A 22,548-nucleotide genomic window follows, 5' to 3' on the forward strand; every position below is an offset into this window, starting at 1 on the left:
AGTGGTCCTAGTGTCTGCAGCACTATATTCTGAATATGGGTAAAGAGTTCCACTCATTACAAGGAATTTTCTTATTTTACACATTAAGTTTGGTCACTCAAGAAATGACAGCAGTACAGATTGATTATTACTTTACTTTCCTCCTCATGTACAAATTATGTTTCAGCACCATTTACTGTGCTGTTGCCTAACACAACATAGTTCCCACGGTATGTTAGTCTCTTGTACTCTATTTTAGTATAGCTCTTTTCCCCTACCGTAGTGCCAAAACATGTCTCAAAGTAATAACATCATGTCGTACTTCCTCTTTGAGTATGATGGTTCTCTTATTTCTAATGCTGCTTTTAGTGTAGGGGCAGGCACTAACCCAGCATGACAATTCTGCCTAGCTGAATACTGAACAGCATAATAGCTTGGCTTGTAACTGGCAGCTAACAAAATCTCTATACAAGATCATAGTGATGGGCATGCCTGTCATCTAGAAGTACAAAATGACAGATTTTGCTTTCCAGTACCTGCCATTTTGTGTGATGATGGTAGAGTGAAGCACTAATAAAAGCAGGGCATATTCAATCTTGGGAATAAGAACATTTCTAGGTATAGACTGACTTACAGATTGGGATAATAGTTGTGAAATTATGTAGCAAAGATTTTGTTGTGAAAGTATTACTTAAAATCACTTTTGGGATGTGGCTGAAAGGGAGTTTAACTTGTTATGCAAATGACTGTAAATTAGAACAGGTATTCCATTCCATACCTGGAGTTCCTGTAGTCTGGGAAGTCTGTGTGGACCAATGCTGGTAATTCTGGAAGGGTTGTGGAGGTCCTGAGGAAGACAAAAAGGAAACAAAAACATGAAAATATTAACTTATCAGTAAAAAAAAATGAAATCACCGAATGCCAAGCAACATACAAACAAAAAAGCAGGATAAATCTAGGTTCAAAAAACAAGAGTATACAATCATTTTGGAAAGAAACCTGCATCATCTAAAGGATTAGCTACTAACAGGTTTTACACAGAAAAGAAAAAAAGAAATGAAAGAAATGAAACTGTATTAACATATACAGGCACTGTACAGGGGGACTACCAGAATTTGCACCATGACTTCAAAATATTTATGAAACTACTCTTGGGGATGTTGCTAGTCAGGCCAAAATGACCAGATGCACTTCTGTGAGGTGCTACATCTTACTTAATAAAGCTAGACTTTTTCTATTCTAGCCCAGTTTTGTTAAAGGAAATTGCCAGCAGGCACATATGGAGATTAAACTCAAAAATAAATAAACTAATGGTCCTCCATGTCCAACACCACAGGAATCCCCAAGTGATCTAGTATATCTAATGGTTAAGACAGTCACATGAAACAACGGGGTACAAGGCAAAAATTTAATAAGCTTATCATTCAAAGGAAGAAACAAGACTGCAGCTCTGGTACTGGAAGAAAACAGTAGCTAGTAACAGCAAAACAACAAGCAAATCTGCCACCAAACTCAAACTTGTCAAAGAATGTGTTTAATACCAAAGACAGGTTAAAAACATCCACAGTTTAGTGCTTTCGTCTGTAAAACTAAGACATCATCAGAACTATGAATGTACTGCTTGTGGAAGCCATTTAAAAACTATAGTGCAGAAAACACACCTCCCATGTAAACCAATCAGAACTTATTGTAGCTGACATGTGAAACAGAAAAAAAAAATAATAAAGTAACAACACTAAAAATAAGTCAAAACTTTTAAAACCTGAACCAAAACACAAATACTAACTAAACAAAAAAAGTTTGATGAAACACAAAATCATATTCTGCTGGCTCTCATTTTTAGTTCACTATTGATAGAAATACTGCCATTTAAACTGGGAAAGTTGGTAGCAACCAGCTTAAGATGCCATGACATTTCCTGGTGAAGCAGTTTGTTCTGCCAGTCCTCTACATAAGGGGAATTTTGTATTTGCTCAAAAACTAGAAATGTAAACTTGGCGAATTTGTTACAAACAATGGAATGCCTGGCCAGAGCACTTTTACTGTCCTTACAATGAATACTGTAAACATGTTGGCAGATATGTTTATTCAAAGTGTTCTTAATTTTTCCCACATAGAAAGTGGGACATGATCAGGAATGCCAGATTTCTTACAAGACAGGTAGAGACAATAAATAAATAAATAAATAAAAAAGGTCCTTCACGCTAAGTAGACCCAAAAAAAAAAAAAGGTCTTTAATGCGGAACACCTTGGCGATTTTTGATTGGCCCGTATGCTGATATACGAGCCAATCAAAAAAAATTGCATAGTGAAATCTCTACTGTTCAATGCGAAACATCAGGCAGTTTTGCATTAAACAGAAGTAGCTCCGTTTTGCAATTTTTTGATTGGCTCATATACCAGCATATGGGCCAATAAAAAAAACAAACAAACCAGAGGCTGTTTTGCTGGGATTTTAACCAGCAGTGGAGGACTTGGGATCGGGCTGCTGAACCCGGGACAGTCCTGCAAAAATAGGGACGTCTGGCCACCCTGGACATGATGCACATGTAGGCAGGTAAACAACTCTAAGAAAGGCAACTGTAAGCTCCACTATGCACAGAAGAATCAAATCTACTGAAAAGGGTGCCATTCTAACAAGCGTTTAACATAAGGGCACCGATGACAATGCCCACATTTTCTGGTACATAAAAATTTCCTTACAATGATCAATGGGTTTCTCAAAAAGGCATTTTATGTTAGATTTTTATATGTAAAAGATGGTGGCGTAGAAAAAAAACTCTCTGATGCTTTTATCACATTGTAGCATGAACCATTTCTTCCGCAAAATCTTTTCAATGTCGTTGACATCCGCAGTGTAATGCAGGACCATATTAGTTTGGCCATTAAAACCTATTTGTCTTTCTTGTCAAGCTGATTCAGCCCTTTCTTGATGATGGGGGCATACTTAGTGTTTCTCTCTGCCCACATCTCATCTCATCTCTGACTGAATCCAGAAGTGCTGGGGGTAGCCACGGTCCAAAAACAGATCTTAGAATGTCGAACTGTTCAAGACACACAACGTCATCCGAGGTCAACTGAGAGGTTCTGATAAATTAATTTTTTACCACCCCCCTATTCTGATGGGGGTGGCAACTGGTGAAAAAAGAAATGTGTTACAATAAGTGGACTTCCTGTAAATTCCAGAAGTGAATTCTTCATTAACTCCTTCTCTGAGTCGATGTCAAGATAATCTGGTCACGTTCAAAGGAATATGTCAATTTAAGAAAGGCGGTGCTGGCTTGTAACTGTAGTATGAACTCTTCAAGTTCATCGACACTTCCTTCCCAAATGATAAGTAAATCATCGAGGTATCTGAAGTAGCCAGCACATTTGGAAAAGAGGGGGAGTTTAAAAAGTGACGCTAATTCCCATCTTAATAAGACAGCATTTACAAACATGGGGCACATGCGGCCCCCATAGCCACTCCACGAGTTTATTTATAAAATTCGCCTTCAAGATCAGAAAGTAGTTTCACACTGTCATTTGTCCCTCTTAATACAGAAGATGAACAGGTGGGGTAGTTCGTTTAGATGCTTTATTACACAAAACGCATCAGGATAGATAGCAGCATCATAAACATAAATGAACTGATTAACAGACATACATGTTTACATCTCAACAGCTTACTACAAAATGGCAGTCAGGCTCACACATGCTCAGTACTTGTACACTTGTGCAAGCCACTAGATACCTTCTTAAAGACATACACACACATTGATCTACATCATCCCTCTTAAAAAGACTGCCCTTAAATGAAAATGACATTGGAGTTAGACATGCATTAATACTGACATTAGAAACAAACACAATGTTCAATTCCAAGTTACTGTGTATCTATCACATGGTCTGGAGATGTGACCGATCTGGTAACTTAACAGTCAGGACTGGGTTTAGCAACAGGAACAGTCTTCGGTGAACAACTTGCATCAAGAACTTTGGGATTCATCACAAGAACAGGGATATTTACTGGAACATCATCTGGAACTGGAACGCTGGACAAACTCACTCTGAGATAGAGTCTTTCTCACAGGCTATGTGCTATGTGCTGTGGCATAGATTCGGACACCAGCATCAAATGTTTCCGATTCCGCCTAAACTCTACTCCTTGTGATTCCACAATGTACGATCTTGGCTCTATGCAAATATTCTTCACGACTTCAATTTGATCATAACATTTGGACATCTGCATCCTTACCTTGAATCTAAAGGCAGTTTAGCTTGAAAAGCAATAGAAGTAGCCAAGGCCCTAGTTGAGTGCCCTTTAATTTTTCCTGCAAGTTCTTTATTCCGCAAAGCATAGACATGGATGATAGTGTCTGAAAGCCACTTTGATAAGGTCACTTTAGAGACTGGACAACCTTTCTTGTTGTCTGCAAAGGATATAAACAATTGGTCAGATTTTCTGAAATCCTTGGTCTTGTGTAAATAAAAACATAACTGTCTATGAATGTCCAGTTGATGGAGCTTATACTCTGCCTTGTTGCCATAATTGGGGAAGAATACAGGAAGCTCTATGGATTGATTTAAATTGTGCTCTGAACACACCTTAGGTAAAAAGGAGGGATTGGTTCTGAGAGAAACTCTATCTCTGTGGAAAATCAAGCACAGGGGACGAATAGATAAGGCCTGTAACTCTGAAACCCTCCTAGCTGAACTAATGGCGGTTAAGAAAAAAGTCTTCCATGTCAGAAATTTCAATGGACAAGAAGCAGCTGGCTCAAAGGGCGGGGGGGATGAGAGTCTCTAAAACTAGATTTAAATCCCAGAGAGGGGGGGTTCTCTTATTGGAGGTTTTAAGAGGGTAGTACCTCTTAGGAATGCTCTTCATAGCCTGTGGGACATGATGTTAGATCCCATTTCTCCTACATAAAAATTAGAAATGGCCGCTGGTTGAACCCGGACAGTAGCTGCTGCTGCTCCTCGTTCAAATGTTTCAGCAAGGAATTCCAGAATCTTAGAAATGGGGGCAGTAAAAGGATCAATGTCATTCTGTTTTGCCCAACAAGAGAACCTCTTCCATTTACTACCATAAAGTTTTCTTGCAGTGGGTTTATGGGATGAAATCAAAATGTGTTGAACTGCCGGGGAAACATCTGGGAGCCTGGCTAAGACCGGAAGAGGAGAAAATCAAGCCGTCAGCTTGAGAGTATGGACGGAAGGGTGGAGAGCACCCAACTGCGTCAGATCTGGAACTGGGTTCAGTATCCAAGGCTCCCCTTGCAGAAGAGGCCAGAGAAATGGGAACCAAATCTGTCAAGGCCAGTAAGGACTAAAGAGGATTAACTTGTAACCCAGCGACTGTGCTTTCTGAAAAACCTTGGGGATCAGGGGAAATGGTGCAAAGGCATAAAGCAGTCCTGGGGGCCAATTGTGAACCAGTGTGTCCTTGGGTGACTGTCCCAGTGGTGGGACTAGGGCAAAGTAGCTGCTGCATTTGTTGTTGATGGGATGTGTCGAAAAGATCGCAGCATGGCTGGCCACATTTGCAAAAAATCAACTCTGCAACTTTGTTTCAGGGACCACTCGTGAGGCATCAGAATAGCCCTGCTGAGCTTGTCTGCTATCACGTTGGATTCCTCTGGAATGTACGTCGTGACCAGAAAGCATTGGGAAGACATCGCCCATTGCCATACTCGTAGAGTCTCTCGACACAAGGGACAAGACCTGGTTCCACGACATCGCCCATTGCCATACTCGTAGAGTCTCTCGACACAAGGGACAAGACCTGGTTCCACTCTGTTTGCTGATGTACCATACTACCGACATATTGTCTGAATTGCTATAGTCCCCATAGATAGAGAGTCTTGAAGTGCTTGCAACGCCAGAAGCAACGCTCTCATCTCTAGGACACTGATGTGCAAGTGGTACGTGTTTTTCTTGCTAAGTCTCTTGAACAGTCTGTCCCAGATAATGCCCCCCTCCATCTGGGAAGCATCTGTGGTCACTGTGGCTACGGGTTGGGGGGGGTTAGAAATGGTCTGCCCATTGATACCAGAGGGGAGTGAAGCCACCAAGTTAAATTCTCCTTGCATGACTCAGTGATCCAAATCTGATGTGACATTGGTAAATCCTGGAATGACCACTGAGCCAAACAGGAGACACTGCAGAATTCTCATGTGGAAGCTCGCCATAGGGACCAAGGTAATTGCTGCAGCCATCGAACCAAAGACCTTGCGGACGAATCTTGCCTATATTCTCTTTCTTTTCATGAGGAATAAAATTTGACGACGAATGGTTAACACTCTTTCATGAGGAAGTTTTGCTCTCATGGCCCTTGTGTCTAAATCTGCCCCTATAAATGTAATATACTGACAAGGCGACAAGGCAGACTTTTCATAGTTTATGGTGATGCCTAGTTGTGTACACGTGTGATTAGTGGAGTCCCTTGATTCAATCAGTTGATGCTTGGTGGTGGCAGTGAGTAGCCAGTTGTCTAGATATGGAAACACCTGGAATCCTAGATGCCTCAATGAGCCATGACTACTACCATGCATTTGGTGAACATCCTGGAGGCTGTGGTGAAACCAAAGGGCAGAGCTCTGAACTGGCAATGACGGTCTCCCAGCCAGAAGTGTAGGTACCTCCTGGACTGCCTGTCCATTTCTATACGGTAGTACGCATCCTTTAGATAGATGGAGCACATCCAATTGTCCTGACCCAAAAAGGGAAGAACGGACTGCAGTGTTACCATCTGGAACTTTGTTTTCTTGACTGATTTGTTGAGTTTGCCGAGATCCAAAATGGGCCTCCAGTCCCCTGTCTTTTTCGAATTTAAAAAGAACCTTGAGTAAGTGCCAGATTCGATTTGGTCTGCGGGGACTTCTTGGATGGCTTTTTCTAGCAACCTTTGAACTTCTAGGTTTGCCTGATCCCGAAGACTGGGTGGAACATCTCGGATTGAGAGCTGATTTGTTGTAGGGGGTGGTTGGGAGAAAGGAATTTTGTAACCCCTGGATATTATTGACAGTACCCATGTATCTTCCATGATTGTTTGCCAGGCTTTTGGGTACTGGGATCATCTGCCCCCGACTGCCTCCAGAGGCAGACAGTCAGGCCTCCTTTCAGGAGTGCTGGAATGGCCTGCCAGAGAAGGCATCTCTGTTGGCCTGATTCTGCAGACCTGCCGCGGGATCAGCGTTTCCAGTTATTATTTCCCCCCTTGCCCCTGGGAGAAAAATCTCCATGTGTGTCAGGCGAAACTCCCTGGGATTTTTTTCTTAACCACATCTTCCCGCTATTCTGATCCTTAGAGTAAGGTCTAGAGGGAGCGGAAAAACATACTCCCACGACAGAGAGAGTTTTGCCATCCCATTCACATCTGGTAAGAGTCTCTTTTACCCGAGGCCCGACCAGAGATGAGCCATCAAAGGGGGTGTTGGTAAAGGAGGACTTGAAGGGCTATGCAAATTGACAAAGGCGCATCCAGGAGTGTCTACGCAAAGCAACTCCTGTGCCTGATGCCCTACTCACTCCATCTGCTTAGTAAGAGATCAGCCGCATGGAGAAGTTCACTACAGATGTCAAGGTCACAAGCTGTAAAGCCACCTTGCTCGCAGCTCATTCAGCTGTAGGATCCTGTAGGGCATCTCCTAGTTCCTTTAGGAGATCCTTTTGAAGGCGTGTAAAGTGGGACAAATAACACAGCAACCTGAGAGTAAAGGCCATTGAAGCAAACATACGCTTCCCATACCTGTCCATCTTATGATACTCTTTGTTCGGCGGATGGACAGAAGAAGTCTCCTCTAGTTCATTCTTGGTGGCTGCCGCCACCGCCATAGCATCAACAGGCACACCCTTAGATAGAAAAGACCTATCCTCTGGAGCAGTTGTGAATTTATTGGGCCTCCTCAGAACTGGTTCCACAGTCTCTGGGGAGCTCTACTCCTTCCGACTCACTAAGGCCAACAGAGGGTCGAAAGGCGGAGACACCCAAGAGGTGGAGGGTCGGGAACCAAATGCATCGAGGTACACAGACTCGTCCTCAGAAGGGGCAAGGGATTTCCAGCCATCTCTCTGGCTAAGGATTTCTAGGATGTCTGAGAAAGAGACATCCTCAGAGGGGGACCGTGGGGACCCTTCTGTGTCCTCCAAGCCTATGTCTGAAGTGAGAAACTCAGGGGAGTCCAAATGCTTCCTCTTGCATTTTCTCTTCTGAGAGACCTCCCCCGAGGGGTACTCAGGGGAGGTTTCAGAAAAGGTGGGGTCGCCCAATGGGGTATCCTGGATCATGGGTTCCCTACGCCTGGGGGCGGAATTGAAGGCAGACTCGGGCACCGAAGGAATAGGAGCCAATGGAGCAGAGGGTGGAGCAGTCTCAGAGAACAGCACGCCCATCACCTTGAAGGCACTGCAGTCCTGGCCTGAAAGCGTCCCTGGCTCCAAAGAGCCTGGAGATCTTTGAACCAAGGGCAATGGCTCAGAGGCCGATGTAGGGGCCGAGCTCACCTGCGCCAAAGCCCCGAGAGGGAAGCCTCTTCACCACCCTCTCCACATCATCATGTGAAAGACTCCTGTACTATCGAGAGGAATGAGAGGAAGACTGATGACCGGCTGCCACAGATTGCAACAGCGAGGACTGTGGAACAGACCGCACCGTCTCCAGAGAGGGAAACCTGGTTTTCTTGTGAGTCCTGACTGGCTCCGAAACCACCGATGAAGCTGCCGGAGAAAGAGCTTTGCTGGAACTGACACTCAGATCCGACAAATTCGCAGGTTTGTCCTTAGATTTAGATGGCTCTGAAGTCAGAGTCGACGAAGACAATGTCTTAGTGGACTTTTCCTGTTTTTTTACTGGCTGAGAACCCTCAGTAGAAACATCAAAGGGGGTCTTTAATAAGCCTTGCAAAATCAACTTATTTTTTCTCTCCTGCAGGACCCGAGAACTAAAAGCATGGCATACAGAACACGAGTCCTGCAGGTGTACAGCCCCTAAGCAATAGACACAGCTGATGTGCCCGTCCATAAGGAACATCTTCTGACAGCACGCATCACACTTTTTAAAACCCGAAGGTTTTGACTCTTTAGGATCTTTAGACATGCTAGCAATAACCACAACAGTACCAAAGAGAAAAAACAACAACATTAAAATGAACTTTGAACTTTTTTTTTTTTTAAACAGGAAAATAGAAAGGAGGGAAGAGCCTCTAAGTTAAACGGCAACTTCCCCAACCCAGGAGAGCCTCTAACTTAAACAGCTGCTCCTATAAGGAAAAAGAGAAAGGGAAATGAAGAAAAAAAGGCCCTTAAACTAAGACGGGGCTGAAAGAAAGGGAACAGAGAACCCTCTAAGTCAAATGGGTTCGAGGGAACAAGGTAGGCCTAAAGGAAAGCAACAGCCACAACAACAACAAAAGGCAGCAGCGGAAAGGTTAGAAAAGCGCTAGCCTAAGATGAAACACACTCTAACACTAAACTAACAGAAATTAGCTATCTGAATCCAAAAAATTATTGGAAATATATCAAGAAGAAAAAAAGCCGTGGTGGTGCAGCAGTAGCGTTGTCGCCTCACAGCAAGAGGATCTCCCGTTCGATTCTTGGCTGGAGCACCTTCTGTGTGGAGTCTGCATGTCCTCCCCAAGGTCGAGTGGCATTCGAAAGACATGCGTGAATGGGCATGCCTTCGTTGAAGGTTGGGCGTTGAGCTGACACCTTGGCGCCATAAAAATCTCCTGCCAATCATTAGCGGACCGGAGTTCCACTGTGGCAACCCCTAATTGAGAAAAGCTGAAAAAAGAAGATGTGAAGAAGAAGAAAATACTTAGCCTGAGCTAGTATGAGCAAGCTCGACGCTGCAAGCGTCAAAAGATATCTGGGTAACTACCGCTAGGCATGTTGGGATAGGGGGTACCTCGAGCCAGTAAAAAGCTCTCGAGCTATAGTATACAGCCGAGTCAGAGCCAAGGATCAGCTTCGAACCCAACCAGCAAGAATGGAGGCGAGATGGGGACAACACAACATTTATACTTTTGCAATCTCAACATCATGTGTTGCAATCTGGCTGGAGCTCTATGCATAGGTTTTCTCAATATAGTGACTAGAGGTTGATGGTCTGTTTCAATCTGGATAGGTTTACCATAAACACAATCATGGAACTTGAACATGCAAACACAACTGCCAAGAGTTCTCTCTCTATCTGAGTGTACTACATTTCAGTTTGGGTTACAGCTTTGTACGCATAGGCAACAGGTTGATCTTCTTGTAGAATGATGAAACTTTGAAGCGTCACATAAAAGATTAACTGGCTTGTGAACATCATAGTATCTGAGAGTTGATGGACTGGCAATTCTCCGTTTCAGGCCATCAAATGCTCTGTGGTGTTGCTCTAATCGTGACCAGGATACATCTTTATGTGTTAGCTCTCTGAGTGGTGCTGATATTTGACTCAAGTCTGGAATGAACTTGCCTAGGTAGTTAACCATGCCAAGTAAACGTTGCAGGGCTTGACCATTGTCTGGAGCTGGCATCTCAAAAATAGCGGTTTGCTTAGAAGGGTTTGGTTTTAAGCCTGAACTAGTGAATAAATGACCAACATAAATGACTTCTCGTAGCCTGAATTTGCATTTCTGAGGATTTAGCTTAAAATTCACTTGGTATGCTCTTTCCAGAATTGTTCTCGGGTTTCTGTCATGCTCAGATTCACCATTACCTCTTACTAGTATGTCATCTACTATAATAGCACAGGGATACCCAGAAAAAATTTGCTCCACTGCATGCTGAAAGATGTCACTTGCAGAATTTATCCCAAATGGCATTCTTAGAAATCTGTACTTTCCAAACGGAGTACTGAAAATGGTTAGCAACAAAGATTTCTTGTCAAGCAAAATTTACCAAAATGACCTCTTTGCATCTAGGACAGAAAAAACTGTGGTATTTGGCATAAGAGCAGTGACTTATTTGACTGTATGCATTAGATGATGAGGTCTTTTCAGCACCTTATTCAAATCGCATGGATCAATACATATTCTGATGTCATCTGAGCTTTTCTTATGAGCTACCACCATGGAAGATACCCATTCAGTCAGTTCATCAACTGGACAAATCACAGCTTTTTGCACCATTTTATCTAGCTGAGCTTTGACTGTGCTGCATAGGGTCAGGATAGGCTCGGACAACTTAATGAAACGGAAAGGACCAGAAACAAGAAACTGCAAACAGGTGACTTCGTTTTTAATCTGTCATCATTTGCTTTGACTGATGAACAGATTGCTGTGTTAAATACAAACTTATCTTTTATTCTGGCCACAAAGGCTGATTTAACAGGAACTACATTGAATATGAAATTATTTGCAAGAAACACTATGGTTAGTGTAGCTTTTCCTGAGAAGTTTTTAATGTATAATTGCTTTAAGAAGCCTAGTGTTTTTACGCCTGATTTTTACCAGCTTTAGAAGCTTTTATCAATTTATGTGAGGATGATTTGAGAGGTTGTATTTATGTCACAAAGTGGTGCTATTATAACTTGAATTTTAATGAATCTGAAGCCCTAAACCAATTAACTAGAGCACAGCACTTAACTATAAGACCAGTTGACAAAGGTGCTCGAGACTCAATGTGACAGAGGAGTTAACTTTTTTGCTACATCTGTCCAATACTCCAGACGCCTTACCTGGTCGCGTGGAGAAAATGCTGTTCTCTCTGGAACTTTTGCTGAACAGAAGACATCAAAAAGGTGTCAGCACTGAGATGTTTAGCTGCTCTTCCCATTCTGGTAAATACTGTAAAGGATGTCTGCCTTTCTCTCAGGTGAACAGAAAGTCAGGGTGACTCCAGGCTGTCCCGATGATTTCCTGAATCACTGGGTCCAAGGGAAGGATAACTCAATGCTCCTCAGGCTTCTTTCACATATTTTCACATGATTCTGAACTTAGCATAAACTACAGATCACACAGTACAACAAACGGGGGAGAAAAAAAGAATATTTAAGACTCACTGTTTCAATGAGTTGCAGCTGTGATGAGTTATGATGTGAGAGGTGATTTGGTATCAGTCAATATAAATGGAAGTTTTCTGCATCAGTTTACTTTATGGAAGACAATGACAGATAATGGTAGGAATTCTTTTAAGCAGCTGATGAGAAATGGGACAGTCTTGCAAGATGCATTTCATTTACACGTACTCAATACTTGTTAAATGGTCAACCCCATTCCAGCCTATATTTTCAGAATGTAAACAGGATAATCCAATTGCCAGGAAGAAACAGAAACTAAATGCAGCTGAATGCCAAGAAGCAGCAGCCATTAAATGTACTCTCATTCAAAAATCAAAGATCTGACCCCAAGAACACTAGAATTTTCTAACTAGCTGTCATAAACTACTCCAGCAAGACTTTCTAGCAGATCAGGACAGGAATTACTGCAAAAAGCATGAACTCACATATTATGTCATTCAGTTCCGAGAAGCACATGAACATAATGGAAAAAAAACAACAGTTATGCATTGCAAAACCATTGCCGTAACACCAGTATGGACATGAATAAATATAATCTGATTCTTGCTTAGCCGTATCAAGAAGTCTACAGTTTATGGAAATTATACAGTTCATTGAATTACACACCCTACATAATATAAGCCACTGTGTTTTTATATGATCTTGAAGAAAAGTATAACACTCTGCCTAACATAAAGTACTTCACAAATAAGCACTACTTCACACAGAAGCAGCAAGGTAAGCTGCAATATGTAAAATGTCATCATACCCGATTCAAAGTAAACCTTAAAGAGTTGTTGTGTCTTTCGGCTTTTCCCTGTTAGGTGTCGCCACAGCGGAACTCCGGTCCGCTAATGACTGGCAGTAGATTTTTACATGCTGAGTTGCTGGCCCTGATGCACAACCTTCAACGAAGGTATGCCCATTCATACATGTCTCCACACAGAAGACGCTCTAGCTGAGAATCGAACAGGACAACGTCTTACTGTGAGGCGACAACGCTACTGCAGCACCACCACCACAGTATAAAGTAAACCTTGAAGAGTACACAACATAATTCAAGACACCTTTATTAATTATATTCACTAGCTGTTACATCACTAATGATGGTTATAGTTTATTCTGTAAAACATTACAAATGTATATTTGTCCCCAAATGCTACCACTATGCAGAAAACCCATGGAATGAAGTCACGTGAGGTACTTGTTAGTATTTTACATACAGCAGCAAACTGTGTTATATAAACAAGAATTAAGTTTTATCTTCAGATACAAAGACATTGATTTATATTGTGGTTCAAATTCTATAGCATCTCACATAATCAATATCAAACTAAGGCTCTTATTTATATCTGAAGATGAATCTTTTCAGAAATATGTGCATCTGATAGCTGCTGTCAGCACAAATATATATTAGGCTGTGTACTGTTATAGATGCTGAGGTGTATGGGTATATCCAGTTATGATCTATTTACATGCTTCAGCCCTATAATGTCATGTGGGGCAGGTTGCAACTGTGGGAATACAGTAATGGGACAGAGGTCATTATTAGCAGCCAAAAAAAAGAAACATCAGCTTTCAGCAACAGAAACACAGTCTGTGAAAGTGTGCATGGCAAAGGACTAACTCTGGGCACCTTGAGGTTCCAACATTGACTTGCTGTAAAAAAAAAAAAAAAAAAAAAATGTTGAGCACCTTTAAGAAGCATTGGATACTTGCTGCTAAGTCGCTATGGATCATGCTTAGTACTAGTCATAGGGGAATGGAACTAGAAAACACATGCTTAGTACTAGTCATAGGGGAAGGGGACTAGAAAACACACATGGCTCAATTTAATTAACCCAAAAAAACAAATCTTAAACATTAGCAAAAAACTGCAAAGGATATAAACTAAATGATGTCAATCATAAGCAAAACACTGAATGATGTAGTCACTAAACATCACCAGTAATTGCACTAAAGGATATCTTATTCTTCAGAGAATAAATTATAAAATAAACATTTTATTGTAACAGCAGTCTTAGTGAATAATTCCAGCAAATAAGTGGCTCTGAATTAAGGACTTTCACCTTCAACACACAAACACATAAGCACACATGCAGATATTTGTATTCCTTACCTGCTCCTGCCATTTGGGACGGTGGCACTGACCAGTTCTGATAATTGTGGAATGTGGGTGGAGGCCCTAGAGACAATGGAAAAAAAGTTTAGTCACAATGGTGCAATTACTGCAACAGATGATCCTCAAAGGAAAAGTCACATGGACAGGTTTCAAACAAATAGAACAGCATATCAGGCCAGATATCTGTGATGTAGCTGCCTTGTCAGCTAACACAGGTCCCACGCTTACGCCTCTACTGAATGTGGACTGATATGAACCCTTCACAAAATATGTAATAGCAGACACCAACTCTGAATTTTCCAAGAAAGAGATACTAATACTGGTGAAAACTATAACAATCAAAACTTCAGCACATTCAAAAACTTTATAGACAAGTGATATCTAGGTTACAATAAATCACTAGTATGAAACAATCCAAATCTAAATCAGAAATTCATAGGTTTATATTAGGTTAATGACCGCCAAGGTCTTTACAAGCCTGGCCATGCAATCCAACCCAGTTTTACCCCAGAGATCCTTGGATGCCTCTACAGTGGAGTATGTCAGTAATTCTACACAGAGTGCAGTGGCTGGAAGGCCTTAGTTTTCAAGTGACATCCTACCCATTCCTATATGCAGATGATACGGTATTAAATCCAATTTCTCTCACATCTTAATCAAAAAGAACCTAAGGAAGACCTTTTATAACTTTTGAATTGGCTAACACAAAAACTAAACGGTCCCCCAAAAAAACTAAACCAATGTTATTTGCAAAAAAAGCAAAAACTCTGCGCCATACCAAAAGATTGACACACAGTCCTCAATAACAAGAGATACAAAGAAACCACACAACACTTGAGACACTTTGTTATCTGGCTGGATGAACAAGGCTAAATGGAAACCTTTCTATAGGAAGTGTATTGAAATTGAGAGCAGCTAGATTATAAAACATAAATAATAAATTAAACATATCTATATGTTAGTACACTAATTCTTTTCCTTGAACATTATAAATATATATATATATATATATATATATATATATATATATATATATATATATATATATAAAATGGGTTCCGTTCAGAAGCTCGAAATACTGAAATCTCGAATTTCAGTATTTCGAGCCCAAGAAGCCGAATCCACATAACAGCGAAAGTTTAGAAGAGCGAAATTCAAAACCTCGAAGGTTTTGAATTTCGCGCTTCTAAAGTTCTGCTATGGTTATGTATTTAGAGAAGAGTGTGTGTGTTAAGGGGTTTGGGTAGGGGCTGTGGTGTGGGTCAGTGTGGTTTGCTGCTATGATGTGTATGCGAAGAGAAAGTACCTTGTGTGGTGGTGTTTTGCGTGTTTGTGTATGTAGTGCGACTTTGGAGAGAGAATATTTAAGTAACGGGGTGTGGGGGTGCAGCTTTCGTGTATTAGAGCGATTGTGTGTGTGTGTGTGTGTGTGTGTGTGTGTGTGTGTGTGTGTGTGTGTGTGTGTAGTAAAACCGCAAAATTCAAAACTTCCGGTATTCGAGGTTTTGAATTTAGTTTTTAATTTTTGTTGTTCTGTGGATTCCACTTCTTGGGCTCGAGATACTGAAATTCGAGATTTCATCACTTCGAGCTTCTGAAGTGAATATATATATATATATATATATATATATATATATATATATATATATATATATATATATATATATATAATGCATTATATATGCACATTTTTTTATACGTATTTGTAAATAATCACTATCTTTATAAATGTTTGCCTTCTGACACTAATTTTGTGTCATGTGACGAACAACATGTTTTATAAAAGGGTTGCCAGGGAGCCTAACTGCTCTTATGAAGTACATTTTAATGATTCTTGGACACAGGTGCTAAGCATATATTCATTAAATTGTCCTTTCTCTTAAATTTGGTGTCAATGCCTGTTGCATGTCCTGGTTATATAGTGATTTAAAGTGCTTATAGGCCAAACTCTGTCATACTCTGGACAAGTGTGTCTATGACTATTGTACATTATGATGTCATATGATGATACAAGTGGGACGCTTAGGCCTGATGTCATATGATGATACAAATGGGACGCTTAGGCTTAAGTGCCCCAGGTGATTAATAACAAATAAGGGTGAGCACACTATTAAAAATCAAGTAGAACATGTACCCCATGACAACCCCACCACCTGCCCCATACCTTGTATCTCTAAAGAACAGGTATTAAATGCCCTCTCTAAGGCCAAAAACACAGCATCTATGGGACCTGACAACATCCCAGGCTGCGTCTTACATGGGCTCCAACAAGAATTAGCAACACCATTGGGTACTCTTTTCAATCATAGTCTAAGCACCAGCTTCATCCCAGCTGAATGTAAAACAGACACTGTTACTTCCTTGTACAAAGTCCGTGCTTCCACTGACACTGGGAACTACTGACCTATTAAGCCTGACCAGCCTCATCTTTAAGCCCATAGTGTGAATAATCATGGACCCTATCAGCAAAGATATAGGTAATCTCCAAACACTGGATCCTACTCGGTCTGGATTTGTCAAAGGGAGATTATGCCTGTTAAACATGGTGGACTTCTTCGAGACAGTCACCAAGGCCCTGGACGAGGGAAATCTGTGCATACAGCCCACCTAGACTTAACCAAGTTGTTTGATACTATCCCCTACTCAAGCATCGTTGACAAACACACCCAGCTAGGTATTAACCCTTACATCATTAGATGGGTATTTAACTGTCTCACTGATAGAAACTATATAGTCAAAATAGGGGAATCCACCTCCAACAGCAGACCTGTAACCAAAGGTGTTCCACAGGGATCAGTCCTGGGACCGCTACTGTTTGGAATCTATTTCTCTGAAGTACAAGCTAAAACTAAAGGTCTATGGCTGACAAAGTTTGCTGATGACTGCAAACTGGGAAACGTCATAGAATGTCCAAATGATGTCAACATCCTACAAGACAGTCTTACACAAACAAATGATTGGTACCAAAGTCATGGCCTTAAACTCAATGCAAAAAAATGTATCATCATCCCTTTCGGTAAGAGTGATGTTCCTGCTAACTACCACATCAACTGCAACACCTTGAGTACATACTCAGTGGTGAGACCTGGGCACACAGGTTGACAGCAACCTTAACTTTAACTACCATGTCTTCACAGTGGTAAGAAGGGCATTCTATATTGCTCATCTCATAAGTAAGGGCATTACCACCAGAAAAAAATAAGTTACAACATCCCTGTACTCTTCCTTCATCAGGCCAACAATTGAGTACAGTTCCCCTTTTGGTATGCACCTTTCCCAGCACCTGCAGCAACTGGAGAGACCAGAAAGGTTCCTCACAAGGAAAATTCAAGGTCTTCAACATCTGTCCTATGTGGATCATATGAAATCACTGTCACTTTATTCTGTTTCATACAGACTACTCAGAGCCAATCTCTGCCTTGCATAAAAGGCAATCTCTGACCCTGCTTTACTGGAAATGCTGCATATTCGCAAGTCAATTGGTACATGGGTTACATGTTACCTTAACCTGGTATGTGACATTAATAGAACCTGCTGTAGGGACAGATTTGTCTCCCAGAGGTTACCACACCTTTGGAACAGACTCCCCCTTCAAGTCAAACAGAGCACCTCATTGTCCCTCTTCAAACGCAATTTGGACGATTGGCTGGGTAACCGTAAATTCACCTGTGTCCCTCTTGCACAGCGGAAATAGGTGCTAAACGTAGAAATAAGGGTAGAACTTGGCTAGGCTTGCAATGGCAATAGGGCCATTAGCCTAGTAACTTCCTATGATCCTATGATGGTTTACTATCAAAATCATGAAAAACTTATTTACGAATGTTCACATCACTGACCCACAACATCGGAAACTGTTATGCTGACTGCTCTGACCGTCGAAACGTTCAAAAGTCAGGAATCAACATTTGACATTATTTTTACAGCTCACCACCTGGTAAAAACACTGTTCAGAAGTTATACACATTTACACTGATTTGCAGGAGGGCAAGCTCCCCTGGACCCCCCACACCCCCTGCTAATTATATATTCTAACTCAGAGACTGCACTACAGAGAGAAAAAGGTTAATTTTCCCAATTCCCACTATAGCACAATCCAATTGTAAACAGCGAAGCTCAAAACCACGAACGCAAGCTACGTGTCGCCGTTTTGGAGGCGATGGGATTTTCATTTGCAATTTTAAACTTTTTCATCTTTACCCTTAACCATATGAATGATGGTAATGTGAGTTTCACACATTTGATAGTAAACCTCTTATGATCCTATGAAGAGTGCTCCCGCAAAATCACTTTGTTCAAATTTTACAGTTTTATGCAAATTTTAAGATTATATTGTTAAACTTACAAGGGTAAACATCTATACAAGGAGCAGGCAGTACCATTTAGTCTACAATAGTCTGCACAGGGATAGTAAAGACCCACTGCAGAGAGCCTTCCTGCAGCTCAATTGAAACAGTAAGCACACACCTTACTTTAATGGGACTTGTACTGTTGGCCACAGGTATGGAGAATCCCACGTCAGGACAAACACACATCTGAGGAAATATCAACTAGAAAGACTGGGAAAAAAAACACAGAAGACCAAATCCTGAAGCAAAGTATCAGTGGAATCCCAGCTGTTGGAACTGTGTTCTACGGATTAGCACAAATGCTTGCACTGGGCATATTCTTACTTGATGAAAATCAGATTCATTTCCCCAAACTTCTGCCTCCTTTTCATGTAAAAAGTGAACTGATGATACAGGGCTGGCTCTCACCTAAATAATTAACCTGGTTAATAAAGTGGACAGATGAATGGACTGGTTTAGAGACAGTTTCAAAACTACTTTTAGTATGAAATTTGGCTTGGTCTTTATGGGCACCCTGTTCCTGTGACATACTAAATGGGGTTCCCTGCAAATAACAGCCTGCAACTCCAAGACTGTTTGACAGAGGCAAATGGTGTTCTCCAAGAGATTAACTTAAGAGTAAAACAAGGGATAGGCTAGCATATCAATCAATCAAGGTTCAATGTGGACATGGGTTCTTCATAGGAGGGCAGAAGTGTAGAATATATCTGATGAACCAATCATCAAGCCTTTACTTAGACACTGTTCTGCAGCTCACACTGTCACAATGCCTTGAAATGATGGAAGCCTGTACATTGGCCATGGAATAAATGACAGGGAAATCAAAGCAGATGACTGATGCAAGACAGAATCACTCCACAAACTCACTACATGGGGCTGAACATGATACTTTTGACCCAAATAAAAGACCGCCTTTGCTTAAGAGAAAAAGTCTAATAAGTGTAAAGCTTCTTGGTGGCCTAAATTATCTGCAAGACATCTGGCAGAAGGTCTAGAAAACTAACAGGATTTAATGAAGCAGTCAAAGGGGAAGATGGCTGATAACACAACCAAAAAAGACACTCATATGGCTGATACAGGGATGGACTCCTACATTACAAAGGACGACACCCTTCTCAGCCAACAGAGGATGAGAGGATGAGTCTTGGACTTTCTTTCATGGAAACAGAAGGGAGGGTGAAAAAGCATGCAGAGCCTCTCCCATCACGAAGGACAAAAGACATCTAATAACAACTCCCCCTACCTTGCTGAACCAGGCAGAAGAGGGAAAAGACTACACTTTCCTCTGAAGTAAAAACATCCGTCACCAGGGGTTGCTCCATTGCCACAAGACCTGATTAGACAAGTCTGCGGGATTCACAGTTCCAGGAAAGCCCGCAAATTACAGCTGAGAGAATATGCCAGTATATTCTCCCAGCATAAAAAGGCTTTGCTGCTGAAAGTCTTAAAATGTTCAAAAATGGTTGCATCATGCTATTCTGCAAGATGAAACAGACACTGTAAATGATAGTCCTTAGGGTATGGCTGTCTCCTCCCACATGCACACTAGTTTTTTACTTTCTGGGGATATTACCTCACTGAAGCCCCAAAATAACAATTAAAATTCACTTGGCAGTAAACACTAAATAGCACTATAATAACTGGAATTAAAAAAAAAAAAAGAAAAAACATACCAATGGGCACCTACTGCTCTTTCAGTCTTTACCTGTAATTGGGCTGACAAACTTGGATAAAGTAGATCACCTCAGCAGCAAAAAAGGCAGCCAAAGATGCCATGAGTTACATTCCCCTTTATAGGCAAGTGTGTTGCTTGATGTCTTTTCTGATGGACATCTCACTGTTCTAGAGATCTGGTCAGAAAATAGACAACTCCCTAGTACTAATCTCACACCTCTGTGAATGTAGTAAAACAATAACCTTTATAATTCAATAAAACTCAGTCCAACCATTCACAGTATTTTGGATCCAGAATAAAGGGAACTTTAAGCTCCAAGTTTAAGATTTTTTTACACACTTCTAGCATAAGACCATTGAGAAATTCGGCCATATCTCACAGTATTGATGGGATACAAAGCAGCTCCCTTTAAGTACATTTTTCCAACAAATGATTTCTTCAAACATAGTTCCCTTTGAAGGGAGGATTGAGGGATGAGACCATTTACCATCATTGTCAGAGTCTAGCTGTGTGGCTGAATCTACAGTATGTAGCACTGTTAACACTTCTCCTCAAAAATAAGTAGTTCAGGACTTGCTGGACCAGCAACAGCATCTGGGTCATAGAAGTCAGCTGTCTGGATTTCTCGTTGCACAGTTCTAAAATACTCCTCCAAAAGAGCCTGCAATCATTAGTCAGAACATTAAAGTGTAGTTGTAGGACTACCTCCTAAGGTCACAATGATAATGGTACCGGGACTAACGTAATCCGCTGCAGCTAAGAACAGGAGGCCTGAGCTGGTGCCAAAATTTCTTAGTGAGATGACAAAGGCCTGTACATTACAAAGATGATACTGGGGAAAAAAATACCTGCCAGCACTGCTACTGAGGCTATTCCTTTAACATGCGCTCATCTTAACATTTCCCTTTCTAAGTTGAAGTAGATGATCTAGAAGGTGGGACTGACGTCCACCAAATCTCCATTAATCCTATAAACATTAAATTTCTCTCCCTGGTCAGCAACACTTTTAATTACCTTTTGACTCTTCTTTGGGGGGGGGGGGGTTAAAATCATATATGGGAAACTTTCCAAGTGTTTATCACCAATGTAGCTTAAGGAGATTTCAGCTTTTTGAACTTATTAGTAGCTACTACTTTTGTTTCACAAATATGCTCTTTCTACCTTTCCACAACATCTGATGTTACTTTGCTCATCATTCAGCCTGCTAGCCTATGTAAAATTTCCTGTAATAGGAAAGCCTGTAAAGCTTTAAACTGCCTTACTTGAAGTAATCCCATTAATTCTTTTTACACTGTTGACAACCGTCTACATTGTGAGAAAAATGCAAACAAAAAGTATCCTGAATGAATATATTTTGGAGCAATCTTTATACCGCCAATGCAGCTGATAACGAATTACTAACTCATTCACTTCTGACAATAGAAACAATACAAAGAATGCGTTCAGTTCAAATCAATACCTTGTAACCACCAATCTGAATGCGAAAGTATATCCAAATGTCCCAAACAGTAAAACAACAAAAATACACTGTTACGAGTAAAAACAGCGATACAGTTTATTTCACAACATTAAGCGCTTTCACTCACTAAAATGTGAGCTTCATCAGAACAAGTACAATTCATATTCAAACAGTTTAAATAACAGTTGGCGCCAAAATTTAAAACCAATACTCCCATTCTTAAAGCAACATACTACACTTGACAATAAATAATGTCCTTCTCACACCAAGACACAAAAATATTTTTTGATGACTACATATACATAATGATGGGAAAAGTCAAAAACAAAAAGAACCAATGCACAAGTGTATAGTAACGAAAACTAAGTGACCACTGGTTCTGAGGCGTAAGAATAGAAGATGTTGCCTGCAAATATTGGCTTTACAAATCTCTTATAGCAGCTCTCATCAGAAAAGGCATCAATACAGTGCCTACACAATCACACAAGAGAACTGGAGAATTCTGGACAAATCCAGTGAGCCATACGCAAGTAGAAACCCATATCTATTAATAACTTAAGTCCCTCTCCCAGAAGCAAGATGCAAAAGTACATATAGGCTCTATATCACTTTGGAGTATGTGAGCTTAAGCTTAAGCGTAAGCTTTAAATGTGATCTTCAGTGAATCTGTATATATATTTGGCCTAGTAAGGTAGCACCGACTCCCCTACTGTTTGTATTATGCAATGGAAAAATTCAAGATGCCCCCCACCCTGGATAAATGAGGACACTCTCAATCTATTGATGTTGGTAGCAAAGAAATTTATTACATGCAAGTAGAAACAAATAACTCTCCATTCACCTTTTCACTTGAACCAGATGATGAATTCCTTGGCACAAATGGAGTTGAAGACTGAAATCTTAAGGGTTAAGAACCTTGATAAACTTACCTTTGGCATGCATATTTATTACTATAACGGGTTATCTGTCGGTGAACTGTAACTGTGCACTCTGTTACTG

The 22,548-nt window shown here is 40.9% G+C and overlaps 1 protein-coding gene across 4 annotated transcripts in view; it reads right to left on the minus strand.

Moving 5' to 3' along the window:
* The window catches only part of ZNHIT6 (zinc finger HIT-type containing 6), a gene marked incomplete at its 5' end in the record, with an annotated part of 1,270,195 nt that overhangs the window by 342,120 nt on the left and 905,527 nt on the right, over positions 1 to 22,548 (minus strand). For all 4 annotated transcript variants that reach the window (XM_044086022.1, XM_044086023.1, XM_044086024.1 and 1 more), the window contains 2 exon segments: positions 758 to 826; positions 14,067 to 14,132. In XM_044086022.1, the coding sequence (XP_043941957.1) occupies positions 758 to 826; positions 14,067 to 14,132 (135 nt within the window).

Source organism: Protopterus annectens, chromosome 10.part0 (assembly GCF_019279795.1).
Source record: "Protopterus annectens isolate FY-2018-M chromosome 10.part0, PAN1.0, whole genome shotgun sequence".
Lineage (NCBI taxonomy): Eukaryota > Metazoa > Chordata > Ceratodontiformes > Protopteridae > Protopterus > Protopterus annectens.